A 15287-nucleotide genomic window follows, 5' to 3' on the forward strand; every position below is an offset into this window, starting at 1 on the left:
TCTTAAAATTTACTGGATTCACTGGATTATCTCTTCAGATGCAAGACAGCTTTTTGCACCTTTGTTCCCTCCAATTAACATATCTGAATGAGATTTCTACCTCTTCCATGAGTAAAAAAATGGATACTTAGCTCTAAAAGCTGAAAGGGATGATATTTCTCATACTAACTGTTCTGATATAAACAGGAGTTACTTAGAACAAAAATGAAATGGCAGGTGGTAGAATACAAAACCTGGAATCAGTTATCTAGTTGAGGTATGCACATACATTCATAGGGCTTTTGAAAGTCCCTTTCTAAGAAGACAAAACACAGATTCTGCTTTTAGGATGGACCTGGCCTTTCAAGAACATACCTAACCCACCTCTCCTGCATTTTCCCAACAGGATATAGCACATGTCACTCTAGATCATCCAGTCTGTCTGAACTCTGCCACAGGAGAAACACCTCGGTGGGGAGTACCTCAGTGGGAAGTACCTCCACAGGAACTGGAAGCATTCTAGAGCCATGCGAAGAGACTGAGCCAAAAGTAACTGAAGCTGATATTGATACATCTACTGAAGATGCACCACCGGAAAAACAGTGCAGGTACGCTTAATCTGAAAGCCTTATCTAGCACAAGTAAATTACTTCATCCTGTCTAAGAGCTCTACATATATTTATTTCTGCAGACATCCTGTAAAGCAAGACTCTGTGGAGTCACAGCTGAAGAGGGTTGATGCTACCAGAGTTGATGCTGATGATATAGTTGAGAAAATACTCCAGAGCCAAGACTTCAGTTTAGACTCAAGTGCAGAAGGTATGGAGATGAATAAGCTTAGGGAAATGTGGTGCACATTACAGGTCTTAGCAAAACCCACTCTCTTCACAGTCCCTGTTGTTTGTATTCATAAGAACTGTGCTACATTTCCTACTTCATCTTATCTACCAGAAATTGAAAATACCCTTACATGATTCAGGGAGCTTTCCCAGATAATTACTTTAAGCCTAAAAGAGCAGGTGCAAATCTGTGACAAAGTACTTCCTCCAACCTACACCATGTCGGTGGTTCTTTATTACCTGAAGTATTTGCATCTGAAAGTATCAGCTACAAAACTGGTAGATTTAAAATTACTTGGATTTAGCTAGGGCAACATTAAAGAAAACTAACATATTTTAAATTAATTTGCCTTTTAGAAGAAGGTTTAAGATTATTTGTGGGCCCTGGTGGAAGCACTTCTTTTGGAAGCCACCATCTACCTAACAGGTATGTAGCCTGAACAACTAATCCATAGGCAATACTAAATAAAAATACATCTCATACAGTAATTATTCTGTATCTACATTCTTGACCTTTGTATCTTTCTATTCTGCATCATTTAAAAGCACCAAAAGAGCTAGGCTGTCAGTTTTTAAAATAGGACACATAGATTAATTCCAAAACAGAACTGATGTGTCGGCTGTAAGAACTGTAACTCCTAAAGTTTCTGAAGAGTCTCAAGGTTTTCACATACGAGCAATGTTTGAGTAGGGACACAGGAAACAGACACCAGTCTCAAATGGGAACTCTACAGCCTTGTTACGTTACTTGGGAATGGGAAGAAAATTTTAAATGTTTTACACATCTGCCTTTACAGTATCAAACTGTTACATCTTCCTGATAACAAGCCTCATCTTCTTCAGTTTAGTTTTTCTCACAAATCCTGTTCCCATTTGTTACATTATTTGTTTCAATGGTTTGTTCATCTTTCAACTTTTTGCAGCCCTAAACTCTTTCTTTTGATAATCTGCTCCAGATTATCTTGTTATTTAGAACCAGAGACCTTATTTTTCTTCTCTAAATCTTCTTCAAATATCCTGATATATGACTTGACCCGAATGTGTTCATCTTCAGATGAGAAAGCATGAAAACCAGGCAAGAATATGCTCTAATACTGGATTTCATTTTAGTTCAATGTAATTGAACATTTTTAGCTGAAGAAATCAGAATAGCCTCAGTATTTCAGCAATTCCTATGAACTTAGCTATAAAGGCAGTTGATAATATATTGAAAGTCATAAAATAATAGCATTTTATACATGCACGTAATACTAATGGTTAAAAGGTGTTTCCTTGGTTAAGAGATGATTCCTTGGCTCATCTGCAAACTGGGCACACCAGTATCTGTCTAGGATCACATGAATGGGTACAGAACACACTCCTGCAGCACACAGAGATCTGTCCTAATGCAGCTGCCAGAACAGGGACGATACAGTACTAAGGCAGAGTTTTAGCCCTGTTAAGTTTTTACATAATTCTGCAATTTGCTGTGGAAAACCACCCACTATGGGCTGTCATGTGGGAGGTGAGAGTTTTGTTTACAATTCAGAGTGAACAAAAGGCTGAAGATGTTTTTCTTGTATCTTAATGTGAGGTGACAATCAGTTTCTGGATGTTTTAGACACATTGATCTGTTTATTTATAAATGTACAGAAAGAGTATTAGCTGCATATGATATAGCTGTGGGGATGGGTACCCTACACATGAAGTTTAAGAAATTCTAGTGAAGTCCAACAGTAACTTCTTGTTCAGTAACATTACTTTTTGTTCTTTTTGACTGTAGTACAACAAAATCTCTTCAGTGCATTAAAGTGTAGGTGACTCCAGGGCATGGTAATAATGACCAATGTTTTCTATCCTTCACATTTAGCTGGTTTGGTATTTGCTGTTTGGTTGGAGAGGTTTTGTTGGGGTTTTTTTGGGAGGGCTGTCTGGGTTGTTTAAACACATTTGCTGATATGTGATACTTGCTATTTAGCTTCCATTTAAATTGACATTGAACTATTTTCAAACTTTCAGAGTAGGCTCTGGAGCATATGAGCAGGTGGTGATAAAACGCTAAACTGGAATGACAAATGAGGAAAACTTGGAGCTCTGGTGTTGATACTTCTGGTATTTGCTCTGTTGCAAGAGCTGAGAAAGACAAAATGAACTCAATGTGATTTTTTTTCTGAAAAGCAGTGGAATGCCTCTTGCTCATAGAGCATCATCTGTGGTATGAAGGCGATGTTTAGCTATATGTACCTTGTGAGAGCACTTGGACTGTTTTTGTAAGCTCTGTCTGATATTAGTGGAATTACTTAATTTCTGTGAAACGTCTGTGGAAGCATCTCCCATTTCAATATTTTATATAAGAGATTACTTGAGGTGATAGACTTTGTTTGTAATGTTGTTTCTAAAGAAACTTCTGAAAGCTGGTCTTAAAAGAACCTGAAAAAAGTAATTACTGAATTTGATCCTAGATGCCATTTTCGTTTTACAGAAGCTAATTACTCCTGTCAAGTCAGTTTTTATCAGGTCAAAGTGATGGCCTCCAGAAAACAGGCCAGCTATGTTTTAACATAACTAAACCCTCCTCTTAAGAGTACTGAGCACAACTTCATTGTAAAGTTCAACACAAGAGGTGAACATCACGTACATTTAAAACAGACCCCCAAAAATAAATAGATCTAAACCAGCCACTAATCAGTTGAGTTAACTGTAAATTAAGGCTACAGGTTTAAATGCATCAAATGTGACCTTTTTTCTGTTCAAGTGATGGAAAAAGTGGGATTCCACACCAAAACACTAAGGCACAGTAGCGTTTCATCAAGAAAGCAGCCTTGATTGTTAAATCTGGAATTCAGCAGCTGCTCCCACAGAAACTGACCTGAATAATACATGAACATTGAGAGTCAATGGGATGGTACTGTTTACAAACCTTGTCAGTAGTTTACTACCACTTTTTTTTTTTAATTGCAGTTTAATACTTCACAGTCAGTGCTTTGCTTGTGTTTTTAATGTGCCTTGCGGGATTGGGGGTGTACAGGGAGATTAAACCATTTACTAAAGAATTTAAGCTTTAAAACTAGGTAAACATCTATACTATTATTAATGTAACTTGTTAAGAGAAGCACTTTATTTTGACATACTCTGCACACTGAAAAAGTCTTGGTGTGCAACAGCAAAACTCTTTTTTTGCTATCTGTCCACTGTTACATTAGGTCAATGTACTGTATTTAAATTTGCACAAGTAGTGATTTGCCTGACAAGGCAAGAAAGAGCTCTTTAAATTTTCACTGAGAATATGAAAGAATCCATTTTTAAAGGGATGTGCTGGGTAACAAGTAGGTGTAATTATTGTAAACTGCAACTTAGCTAATTTTTTTTTTGCATTTAGTGGTACTGTTTATCTGTTAAGGCCTGGAACAAGTAAAAATAGTGTAGCCACTTTTGAAAGCTCAAAATGCTTTAAATTTTTCTTAGACTGATGTCTGACACCTTTTTATTGATGTAAAACTAGGCTATATTTAATAGGTTAAGTCAGGAAAAGCAGACTTTGTTTTCCAGAAATCCATAGTCGAATTATTAAATTGTTATTTGTATTTTTAAGGGAATTTCACCTTTGAAAGTTAGAATGCTGTTATTGAATGTGATGAATATGAGCTATTTCTCAGTTTTGGTACTTGCGTACTTTTATTTCTACTGTTAATTATAATCTCTTTAAAGTGTCTAATTAGGTAAAAAAATTAATACAAAGATTCTATTTTAGCTGCTCTTAATAGAAGTGTGGTATTATCAGTTTCTGTTCTCCATAGGAATTTTAAACAGAAACTACTCAACTGCTGGTATACAACTCTCTCACAGAACATTATAGTCTCCTTTCCTGTTAGAGAACGAATTCATACCAAAAAATCCCACTGCAAGCAAAAGATGTCAGAAATTTGAATGCATTCTTTGCTGTCAGTACTCTTTGACACTGCTATCTATACTTGTTGACAAATCCATTAAAACTAGTAATAGTTAAATGGTAGTTTACTTACATTCACTAGGAAAACTACATGTAGTTTGAGGAAAACAGACTTTAAAAAATGTTGTACAGCTACTTATGTAATTCTCAAGGGAATTTCAATAGCCCGTTGCATTTTATGTTAAACAACACAGCTAATGGTCATAGATTAGATAATTTATTTACTAGAAACAGTCTTTTCTTGCCTGAGCAGATCTTTTCAGTAATAGGGAAGTTGACATAGAAATCCAGCTTTCCATAAAACTGTATCTTAGTAATTTATTCTTCTGACTTGACTTACAGCTCTTCATGAAGTGATAATCTAATTGTGCTTCATGTAAGTGGAACATAACCTTCACATTGAGGTGCTGTATTTTTGTTTTTGTAAACTATGTTACATGAATACTGGAGACTTCCATGTTGTAAACTGTTTGGGATGTACTGGTGGATTATGTAGTTTTTTAACTATATTTAAATACAAATCTCTCAGACATTCAATAAACTCATGTCTTCAGCTTGGAATCTGTTCCTAAAAATTGCCTCTCTTTTTTTAAATGCAAAAATTTCAAATTTAACTGGAAGTTTGAGTCCATTTCAGTTTCTCTTCCTGTTAAGGACTTCTTTAAGTATTTTACTTTTTTCTGCTTCTGTGTTATCACAAAGTGACATCTATATTATCAGGAAAATGTATCATTTAGATCCCATTCTTTTTCTAATCTAGAAGGAAATTTTTAAATTCAGAATACTGATCAGTGTGTTCACCTAGTCAGACCATAACCAAACAATAGATATCCCCATTATTTCCCTTATATTCAGGATACTGCACTCTTTTCTTGATGATGGTGTTGGAGGGGTTTTTTGGATTGTGTTGTGGAGTTTTGTTCTTGTTACATTTTTTCCTTACAATTTTGAACAATAGCTGCACATGGCAACACAGAACATTTTTCAGGTAAACCAGACCCAGGTTAGCATTCACAATTACTGAAGTTCTTTATATTTTTTAATTTTTTTTCAAAAACAGAACAAAGATGTCAGTTTCATATTTAAATTCAGCAGAAACAACAACTGGTTTTCATCAAGGCTGAGTATGTATTCATCTTGAAAAAGGCATCTATAAATTTTATAGAAACTAAGAAAAAACTTGCCCCAAACTTATGTCTGACTCACATTATTCAGCACAATACAGTAGATGGTAAAACAAACTGTCCTTGAAACTAAGAAGAGACTATCAGAAATACAATAAAACAATAGAAAGCAAACAGAAACACTTAATTTCCTTCTTGGGAACTAATTATTATCACTCACCTTCACTCAATGAGGTGCTGCCAGATAAATACCACTGATGGAAGGTTAGAAAGGATTTTGTGGTCTAGTTAGCATACAGAACATACCATCTGACAGCTCCTAAAAAACCCACTTTCATTACTTCAACTGAACTTTGTGTGAGAAATCTGATCTAATTCTCTTCATTTTCATGTTCAATATTGAACATCACAGCAGAACCATCACTGCTCAGTGGGACCTTGCCAGCAATAAGCTTGCATAACTTCTCAAAGGTACCACAAAGTCGATTCACTTTGGGAAAAGAAAAGATTGTTGTGAGAGGTATGTAAACCTCATTTCCACTGACAAATGATTCCATGTTTTTCTCAAGAACCAGTTTCTCAAGGTAATTTGAAAAACAGTCCATTGATGATTGGAATTTGGATTTTCTCTCAGGATCATCATCATACTCCTTACGTTTTGACATTAAACGGTGCTTAATGATTTGGGCTGTGAAAATAACTTCACTGATCACTGCATTCTGCAAGTACTTCTCCTCCTTAAGACTTGGGTACACTGCTTTGAAGACCTTTACAACATACAAGAATACATAAAATGTTTATCACTATCACACGCTCAGATTTTAACCTTTGCTGTCCAAAAAAGCTTCTAAAATGTGAATATCATTTTGTATTCAATCCTGTTTCGCTTATTAAACAGTTTCAGGTAACAAAAACTAGGCAATATGAGCTGGTTTTCTGTATTACAACTGCACTGGCAGTTAACTGAACTTAAACAAACACCCCAAAACCCAACAGGCTATGCCTGCAAGCTACACTGGTGGTTCGGGCAAAGTAAAGCCCTGCAATTCTTTACCTCTTTTCAATAATATTCTCACTTCTCACATTATGGGGTTCTGGGAACAGTTCCATAGTGATGGAGATTCTACTACTTCTGAAACTGTCATCTGGAACCCAAGACTACAGCATGTCATTTATTGTTTTCAGAACAGAACATTAAACATGCTCTTACAGCTCTCAGGACTGCTAAAAATAAATTGTGACATCAAAATCTGTGAACCTGGAGCGTGTTCTACACTGACCTATACAAAGCAATTAAGGAGAAGTGCTTTATACCAACACACTACCAATCAAGTTCCACTGTCTATAATTATTTCTTACTTTCCAATTACATCTTGAAATGTTAATTATTCCCATAAATTTCTTACCTAATAAGAATGAATTTGATAAGAAACACACAACATTAACACTCTTGTTTAAACTCAAAGGATACCCTTGCCAAAACTCTCTCCAAAATGACGCTGTAACGGCAGCTAATGAAAGCAATTTCTAGCACATGTCCATCACCTAGATGTATTTCCAAGTTTGGTGAGCATTAAAGAGCACTTCATGATTCTATTAATGGCAGTAGATGACAGGTGACATTTCACATGCATAGAAATTTCAAATACAGAAATTACAAATGTTTTTATAGCTTGGATACCATAAAAGATAAAGCCATGACACCATTTTAGGTTTCAGTTCAGGTCACAAGTCATTTGAAGATATTTAGATATTTTTACAGGAAGAACTGAAATATTAGAGTATGTTCACTGAAACAAATAATTTACGACCTTATAAAATTGAATAAAACCCCAACAGTGTATTTATTTTTGCACTGTTACTTTATGTCAACTCTGAAAAAAGTTAGAATTATACCACATGCATTTAGTAAGACATGCTGCTTTAAAACTTATGTATCTGAAAAATCTTTGTGATTGCCAACAGCCACATAATAAATAAAATTAATGACTAGAGGAAAAATAGCTGGCAGAAAGGAAAACTTTCACTTCAAGTATAGGAGTATCTTAAGAATAATTATCCATATTGTTATTTAGCAAATACCCTAAAAGTTTAAGGCCTTTGTACAACTGGAAACACAAAGAACGAGACTGTCTTTTTCTGATGACAATCAGAGCTAAGACAGGACAGTAGCAGCATTTAATGGTAACAACCTCACAGGCAGTCATACTTTACTCTTTATTCATACCTCTAAAGGAAGAATATAATACTCACTGTCTTGTAAACTGCTTCAGCGGGTTTCTCAGATTGAACAGATTCACCAGTTTGAGGATATTTTCTCACAAACACACCTATTTGGGTACAAAACCCAACCTTCTCCATTCCTGTTGGTGGGTGCCCAACACCAGTAAATTCCACTGAGTAATTATAGCATCTGGCAGTCTCTAGAGCCCTAAGAAAGACAAATTATTCCAATTATATGAAATATTCATCTTTCTATGTGATAAAGATCCATTCTTAAGGAGAAGCAAGACTCCAAGGCTGTGAAGACTTGAACTCGCATGCCTGAAGATGAGAACTGTCACATCTTGTACCAGAGCTGGAGGATGCCTACTATGGTCTGAACCATTTAGTATCAGTAATTTAGCCATCCAAACATTACTTTTTTTTTCTAAAATATCTGCATAGTACGTTAATGCTCACAGTTGCTTAGGCACCAACCTGGAAGTCAGCTAAAAATCGATTTTCAAGAACAAAATTATTTTCAGTAGAACCCATAAAAAACATACACACCTCTAAATCACAAGAGACAAATTAATAATTGCTGTAAATACAGAAAGACCAAAATCTACCTGATCAAGGTCACAACAGTGTACATAACATCTAAATGAAAAGTATCTCTTAGAACATGAGCCAGTGTGAACAAAGGGAACCAAAACAGCACTACCTACCTTCATCATTCTCCAGGAAAAAGAAGAAAACTAACTTAACATGTCACATATTTTAGAGAATAATGTAATATTTCTATTTCACAACACAAAGGCTTTCTCATGTTTACAGCTAAAAAAACCCCTCACATTTCTTCAGTGATATCAATATTTTTAATTCAAATCTATCTAAAAGCAAAATCTAAATCTACTTGAAGTAATAGAAATTGTCTTTAAGGTATTCTAAAGGTAGATAATCACAGGCAGGTTTTAGTATCATTACACAGGGAGAAATACATGCTTCCAGCATTGCAAAACTATTTACTCAAAAATCACTGGACACTTTAAAGTGTATGGCAGAAACAACAGAGTTTAAGGGGCAAAATTTCCAAGATAGATACAGCAAGAGTTGGCTACTGAGGTATGGCATTCTTTACTGTACCATGGATTTTCTTCCACAACTACTTGACAATTGAATGTTATCACAGCATCGCACTTTCTCTTTGTTTTGTTTTTATTACATTCCTGATATTAAGGGCAAGATAGATCTCATGTAACCCTCTGACATGTGCATATGATTTGCATTAAATCCTTCATTGTGCCATGATCCATTGAACTATCCTGTGTTCAACGTGCCCCACTGCTGTGGTTATCTGATCAATCTGCTTGCATACTCTTACTGAGTGCTTTGATTACACACCATATATAGCAAGCCCATTTCTTGGATTTTATGAAGAATTTCTGTAGCAAAGTATTATGCAAAAAGATTAATTGATACCTTACATTTCAACTGTGTTAATTGTAATAAAGATGTAGCAAAAGTAAGTAAAAGTTTTAAATCTTTTTTGCAGAGCAGCTACAGAAAGCTAATTTAACCACCATTATAAAATACAAAACTCACAGAATATGCTTAACTGCTCTCAACAGCAGAGAAACCACCAAATCAGGAGGTGACACTTCAGTGACAGCAAACCACATCAGTGAACCATTCTGAAAATGCACAGCCACTCATTTCCCACTGGGTACTCAGAGCTGCATCATATGCACCCAGCATATGATGTTTAGTACCTTACCAGCTTTGAAACTGTGCTTGGCTCCACTCGAATTTGTGGTCTGGATGCCTGTATGCCATCACTCTTGAAAGCAGAGGGTTAAATTCAGAATTTGGAGTGCTGATCACAACTATGCTTGGAGCCATGAAACCAAACACCACTTCAGGAAACTTCTTCAGCTCTGATTCTTCCAGGTGCTCTATTCTGAAAAGAATAAGATGTCTGTGTTTAAAAACACACTACTATTATCTTAACAACCAGTCAAAATAACCCCAAACTCTGTAACTTGTAATTTTACACATACTCTGCAATATGAGCACTGGCACTGTGGCCAAGTGGCAGCACAGGGGTTTTATTGGAGCAAATCTCCTTTTGCATTTTGTACTTTTTCATCAGTACCCTCTTCCCACCACAAGCAATACCTGAATTTCTTAGTACGGTTAATTTAAACACAAGTGAGAAGATGACACTTCTCTACTTTCCTAATTCTACTCTTCTGCTTGAAAGGTTTGATCAGGCCTGTTTGGAGCATGTACAAAATTCCAAACTAAACTCTAACAGACTTTAAAAAAACATTCTGTATTGTCCTAATACTCACAGTTCAATACACGTTACCAAGTCAAAACCAAGCATGCAAGGATCTTTGTGGGCAACTGAACCATGATACAAGGTAACAGTCAGGGATCTTTCAGATGGTTGCAAATAATCAACAGGAAGAGGAGACAACATATGCCTACAAAAGTATTAAAAAAATGTTACAGGAAGAACCTTAAGACAAGATAAATAGTGCATATAAATGAACTAGCTAACACCCTGCATAGATACCTCATAACTCTCAGAAAGGTTAACTGCTTTACATGGATATAAAAAAGGAATATGCAATGCAAACACTTTTTGTAACTACCTAGAGTAGGACAGAAAGAGCAGAAGTTAATCCAGGAACTGTCCTTCATTTACAAAAATTTCCATTATACTCTCAAGTCACTTGGAGAGCCACTTGTAAATTCTGGTAACCGTTCAATTCCAGACACAGAGCTTGTCTGTTTTAGACAAGCTTTGCAGGGTTTTGGGGGGTGTTTCAGGCAAGCATATTACCCATTTTTTCCAAGGAAAATACACAGAGAAACCAAAGTACATGTGCAAATTTCATTCTGAAATACAGCACTAGACAAAACACACAATAAATATTAAATGTAAAAGGTTATTTCTCTTCATTCTTGAGAAAGAGCAAGAGATCCCACATATGCACTGAAATTGTATTAATTTGCTTTCAAGAAGCCTACATTCATCCATTGGACCAAAGCTTCAAAGATCACAAGAACCTCTCATTTTAGAGAGGTTCTAAATTGGACACCACACACTGAGCTAACCTTCCTATCTCCCAGTGATAAACAAAAGCAACTCCCCACCATGGTGACTAATAGTTCCACGTCCATTTCAAAAAGATCCAAACTGATCTTTCTGAAGACAATAATGTCACATACATGCATACATAGATACTCCTAACAGCAGCTCATGAAGAACTGCAGCCCATGGGAAGGACCCACGTTGGAGAAGTTAATGGAAGTCTGCTTCCCCCATGGGGCAGATGACACCATGGAGTAGAGGAAGGACTTCTCCCCCTGAGGAGGAAGCAGCAGCAGAAATAACATGTAATGAACTGACTGTAATCCCCATTCCTCATCTCTCTGCAACACTGCAGGAGAGGAAGTAGAGAACAGGCAATAAAGTGAAACCCGTGAAGGAGTGAGGGGCAGGGGAAGGTGGTTGTGAAATTTGCTTTACTTCCTATTATCCTACTCTGATTTTGATAATAAATTCAACTAATTTCCCCAAGTCAAGTCTGGTTTGCCCATGATAGTAACTGATGAGTGATCTGTCCCTGCCCTTCACCTCATGAACATTTTGTTGTATTTTCTCTCTCTGTTCAGCCAATGAACAGGAGTGATGGAGCAGCTTTTGGTGAGCTCCTGGCCTCCAGCCTGAGCCAACCAACCCACCACACCACTAGGTCAAGACAAACACAAACTTCAAAGCAATCAAGGAGCTTACATTTTCTCTTTCATTACATTTGCACAGATATCTAGCCCAGCTAATACTTCAATGCAACTGCAGAATTTCAGCATCCAGAGAAGGCTGCAATCAGCACATCCTAAATCTGCCACCTGTAAATTAAATATTAAAAAATGTATAAATGCTATATATTTCTAAGTAATTTCAGAGACTTGCATAAAACTCCCTACTTATCAAAATAACTTTTTAATGATAAAGCATTTCAGAATCATAGCTAAAATTTACAGCTGCAAGCAAGCAGGATAGATGCAGATTTGAAAATGATTTTTAAAAAATGTACATGAAGTTCCTGCAAGATTTTTAAAAAATTATTAACCTTTTGTAACTACAGCTATAAACAAGTACATGCAGGACATTCCACTGACTCTGGAGAATGTCTTCCACATGGGTAACAGTAAGGCATGATTTTAAGTCTAAAAGCTGCAGCAATTTTCACATTCACCACTTTTCACTGGGCTGTTCTCCCTCCAAAACACTGAGAACAGGCTCACCAGCAGCCAAGTTAGCAGCAAAGAATCTGCATAAAACAAGTTTACAGGTTCAGTCTAACGTTTAAGTGGGGAACTCTGGGCATATTCAGACCATGAAGTCAAATAATAAATATTCTTTCCTGTAAGCTAAAAAGATAGTTGAGTATGTAAACCAACCCCCACTGTTCTTTCTCAGGCTCAGTCAAGGTTGAAGGACACTGCTGTTCTCCATGTGAAAATCCTGAGTTGTTTCTGTCCAGTTTATCTACCATCTGTGTAAACAGCCAGTTCACCCTCCCACCCCTTCCACATCCCAAATCAGAAAATGCAAACCTTTAAAGACAGATGTAACACTGGTGAATATGTTATATTTGAAAGCAGATTACAGTGCCACTGCATCATAGACTGGATTAGATTTTTATTAGCTACTAGAAGTATGATTACATAAGTAATGCAGGTGCATCAGTTCCTTGCATGCCCCAAGATATTAACATCACTTTAAGAGTTAAACACTGCATACTTGACAAGATCTTTTGGGGAAGGAAGTGGGGAGGACACACTAACTGAGAGCAATCACTACAGAACGTTACTTAATTATTTAACTTTTCACAGTGAGTAGTGAAACAAAAGTTCTGGTGTATTGGGGGGGACACAGGTGACAACACAGGTGGAGGGCCACAAGATCTTAAGAAAGTGGCCTCACATAATCCCACACTCTCAGTGTCACTTCTCATCTGAGACTATCCATGCAAGTGGTGAGGTAAACCTGACATGCTACACAGAACAAACAGCTCTGGAAAGAAAACCCAACTACGAGGAAAGCAGCTTGAACCAAATTCTGCAGCATTAAACTAAAAACAGAATGCCCTCTACTCCCAAAACCAGTCTAAGACTTTTCTCTTGTTTAAATATTCTCCTCTTCCCATCAAGTAACATTAATTTTGTGTACCCCTGAAAAACAACATACCACCATGTATCTGCTAAGGCCATTCAGTTTAACACTTCTTCCACAACTGTTGTTTGGTAATTAGGTCAACAAGTTATTTAGGCATTTTGTCTTCCAGAGATACCAAGTGTCAACCTACTTTCAGGTTTATAACCTAAAGAGAAAAAAACATACCAACCTTCTTAGGTTTATATTTCTCCACTAAATCTTTAACGAACTGATGGCGTTGTTTGTACAAAGGAGGTTGAAATTTAATAATCTGCGTAAACTCTTCTTGCAAGTTCTTATCCATAGTATTCTGGGAACGCTAAAATAAAAAGTTAACTCTTACTTTCTGAAGCATTTCATGACGTATCCAATTACAAAGTTTGCTGGTTTTGGTGGTGTTTGAGTCCCAATTAAGCAGGGGTAGACCTGATCTCAGTTCTATTCAAAGGATGACAAAAATATTGGGACCAGCAAGATTAGGCTATTGTCTCAACATGTAATTCTGTAAATAACCTTATGTAAACAACTCGAAATCATATACACATCTAAAAAAGCAGATTTCATAAGCTGTTATTCTCCATCCACACCTGATGACAGACTACAACCAAACACCACTAAACGCATCTGGGCCAAGCTTGCACACAACTTGAGGCCTTTTACACATAAACAGAAATACGTATTTGTGTATATATACGCTCAAAAGCCGGCTCGGTGTTCAGGCCAGTCCCCCGCCGCCTCAGGAGCTAAGCGGGCCTGCTGGGCATCCCTCAGCAGCGCCGCGTGAGGCACCCAGCGCCTGCCCCGCCGGCTCCCGAGCCCACCGGGTCCTGAACCCCACCGGCTCCTGACCCCACCGGCTCCTGACCCCACCGGCTCCTGACCCCACCGGCTCCTGACCCCACCGGCTCCCGAACCCCACCGGCTCCCGAGCCCACCGAGTCCCGAGCCCACCGGCTCCCGAACCCACCGGCTCCCGAACCCACCGGGTCCTGACCCCCGCCGGCTCCCGAGCCCACCGGCACCCGAACCCACCGGGTCCCGAGCCCACCGGCTCCCGAGGCCACCGGGTCCCGAGCCCACCGGGTCCCGACCCCACAGGCTCCCGACCCCCACCGGCTCCCGAGCCCACCGTCCACTGCCTGCCGGCCCAGTCACCCCCTGCCCCGTCCCGAGACTCCTCCGCACTTCCCGCTCCACCTTCTCTCCCACGGCGAGCTCCCGCCTGGCAGTAGCGGCCGCCCCCTCGGGGGTGAGGCACCTCCGGGGAGCGCCGGGAGCTCCAGTGGACAGCCCGCAGTGCGGGGATGTTCCCTGGGGCACCTCTGGGCGGGACGGTAAAGCAGCACCAAGGGCCGGCCGAGGGCCCACCTGTTGGACTGACCCGTGCCAGCCTTCCTCAGTGTAATTAAATGTGATTAGCGGCGGCGAGCGGTGTGCCTACATTTTTACAATAAACCCCACAAACTCGACACTCCTCATGCAAGCTTGCGGTGCTGCTGTGTCTAAAGCCGTGTAGGCTAGGCCGTGGAGGGGAAACACGCTGTTGGGCTGGTTGTCGTATGTAGTGAACCAACCCTGTCTGGGTGAGTGAGGTAAAGAGCACAAACATCTGAAATCGATGTATTTTGCAGGGTTTCATTTACTCTTTTCCACACTGCGTGTCTGGTTTCTCAGAAGCTGCTCAGGAGCCAGGTCCTGGCCAGAGCAGTGGGCATCGTACCCAGCCCAGGTATGAAGTGAACAGGCCGAGCCGTGCCCTGGCCGTCACTGCCCTCCGGGGCTCCAGCACACTGAACATGCCCAACATTCATTCCTCCTTCCCAAGTAGGGAGGGATGCTGTGGATGTCCCATCCCTTCAAGCCCAGGTTGGATGGGGCTTGAAGCAGCCTGGTCTAATGGAAGGCGCCCCTTCCCACGGAAGAGGATTGGAAGTAGATAGATGGTCTTCAAGGACCCCTTCCAACCCAAGCCATTCTGTGAC

The 15287-nt window shown here is 38.9% G+C and overlaps 2 protein-coding genes across 3 annotated transcripts in view; one reads left to right on the forward strand and one right to left on the reverse strand.

The window, feature by feature from the left end:
* EEIG2 (EEIG family member 2) overlaps positions 1-5307 on the forward strand; it is a 22920-nt gene extending 17613 nt beyond the window's left edge. Inside the window, exons 8-11 of the mRNA XM_063407650.1 lie at positions 386-587; positions 671-798; positions 1176-1245; positions 2817-5307. Of these exons, the coding sequence (XP_063263720.1) occupies positions 386-587; positions 671-798; positions 1176-1245; positions 2817-2859 (443 nt within the window). The 3' untranslated portion in view covers positions 2860-5307. The remainder of the gene's footprint in view (positions 1-385; positions 588-670; positions 799-1175; positions 1246-2816) is intronic.
* HENMT1 (HEN methyltransferase 1) lies at positions 3740-14632 on the reverse strand. Of its 2 annotated transcripts, none has more exons than XM_063407652.1 (7): positions 14503-14632; positions 13496-13624; positions 11881-11993; positions 10427-10561; positions 9850-10032; positions 8124-8301; positions 3740-6637 (listed from the first exon to the last, which is right to left on the reverse strand). In XM_063407652.1, the coding sequence occupies exons 2-7, from the start codon at positions 13607-13609 to the stop codon at positions 6242-6244; spliced, it is 1119 nt and encodes a 372-aa protein (XP_063263722.1). In that variant the 5' UTR covers positions 13610-13624; positions 14503-14632; the 3' UTR covers positions 3740-6241. The 2 variants fall into 2 exon arrangements, with proteins under 2 accessions (XP_063263722.1, XP_063263721.1); XM_063407651.1 differs by having other exon boundaries at positions 14435-14520.
* Between the last annotated feature and the right edge of the window lie 655 nt (positions 14633-15287).

This window comes from Prinia subflava, chromosome 10 (genome assembly GCF_021018805.1).
Source record: "Prinia subflava isolate CZ2003 ecotype Zambia chromosome 10, Cam_Psub_1.2, whole genome shotgun sequence".
NCBI classification, from domain to species: Eukaryota; Metazoa; Chordata; class Aves; order Passeriformes; family Cisticolidae; genus Prinia; species Prinia subflava.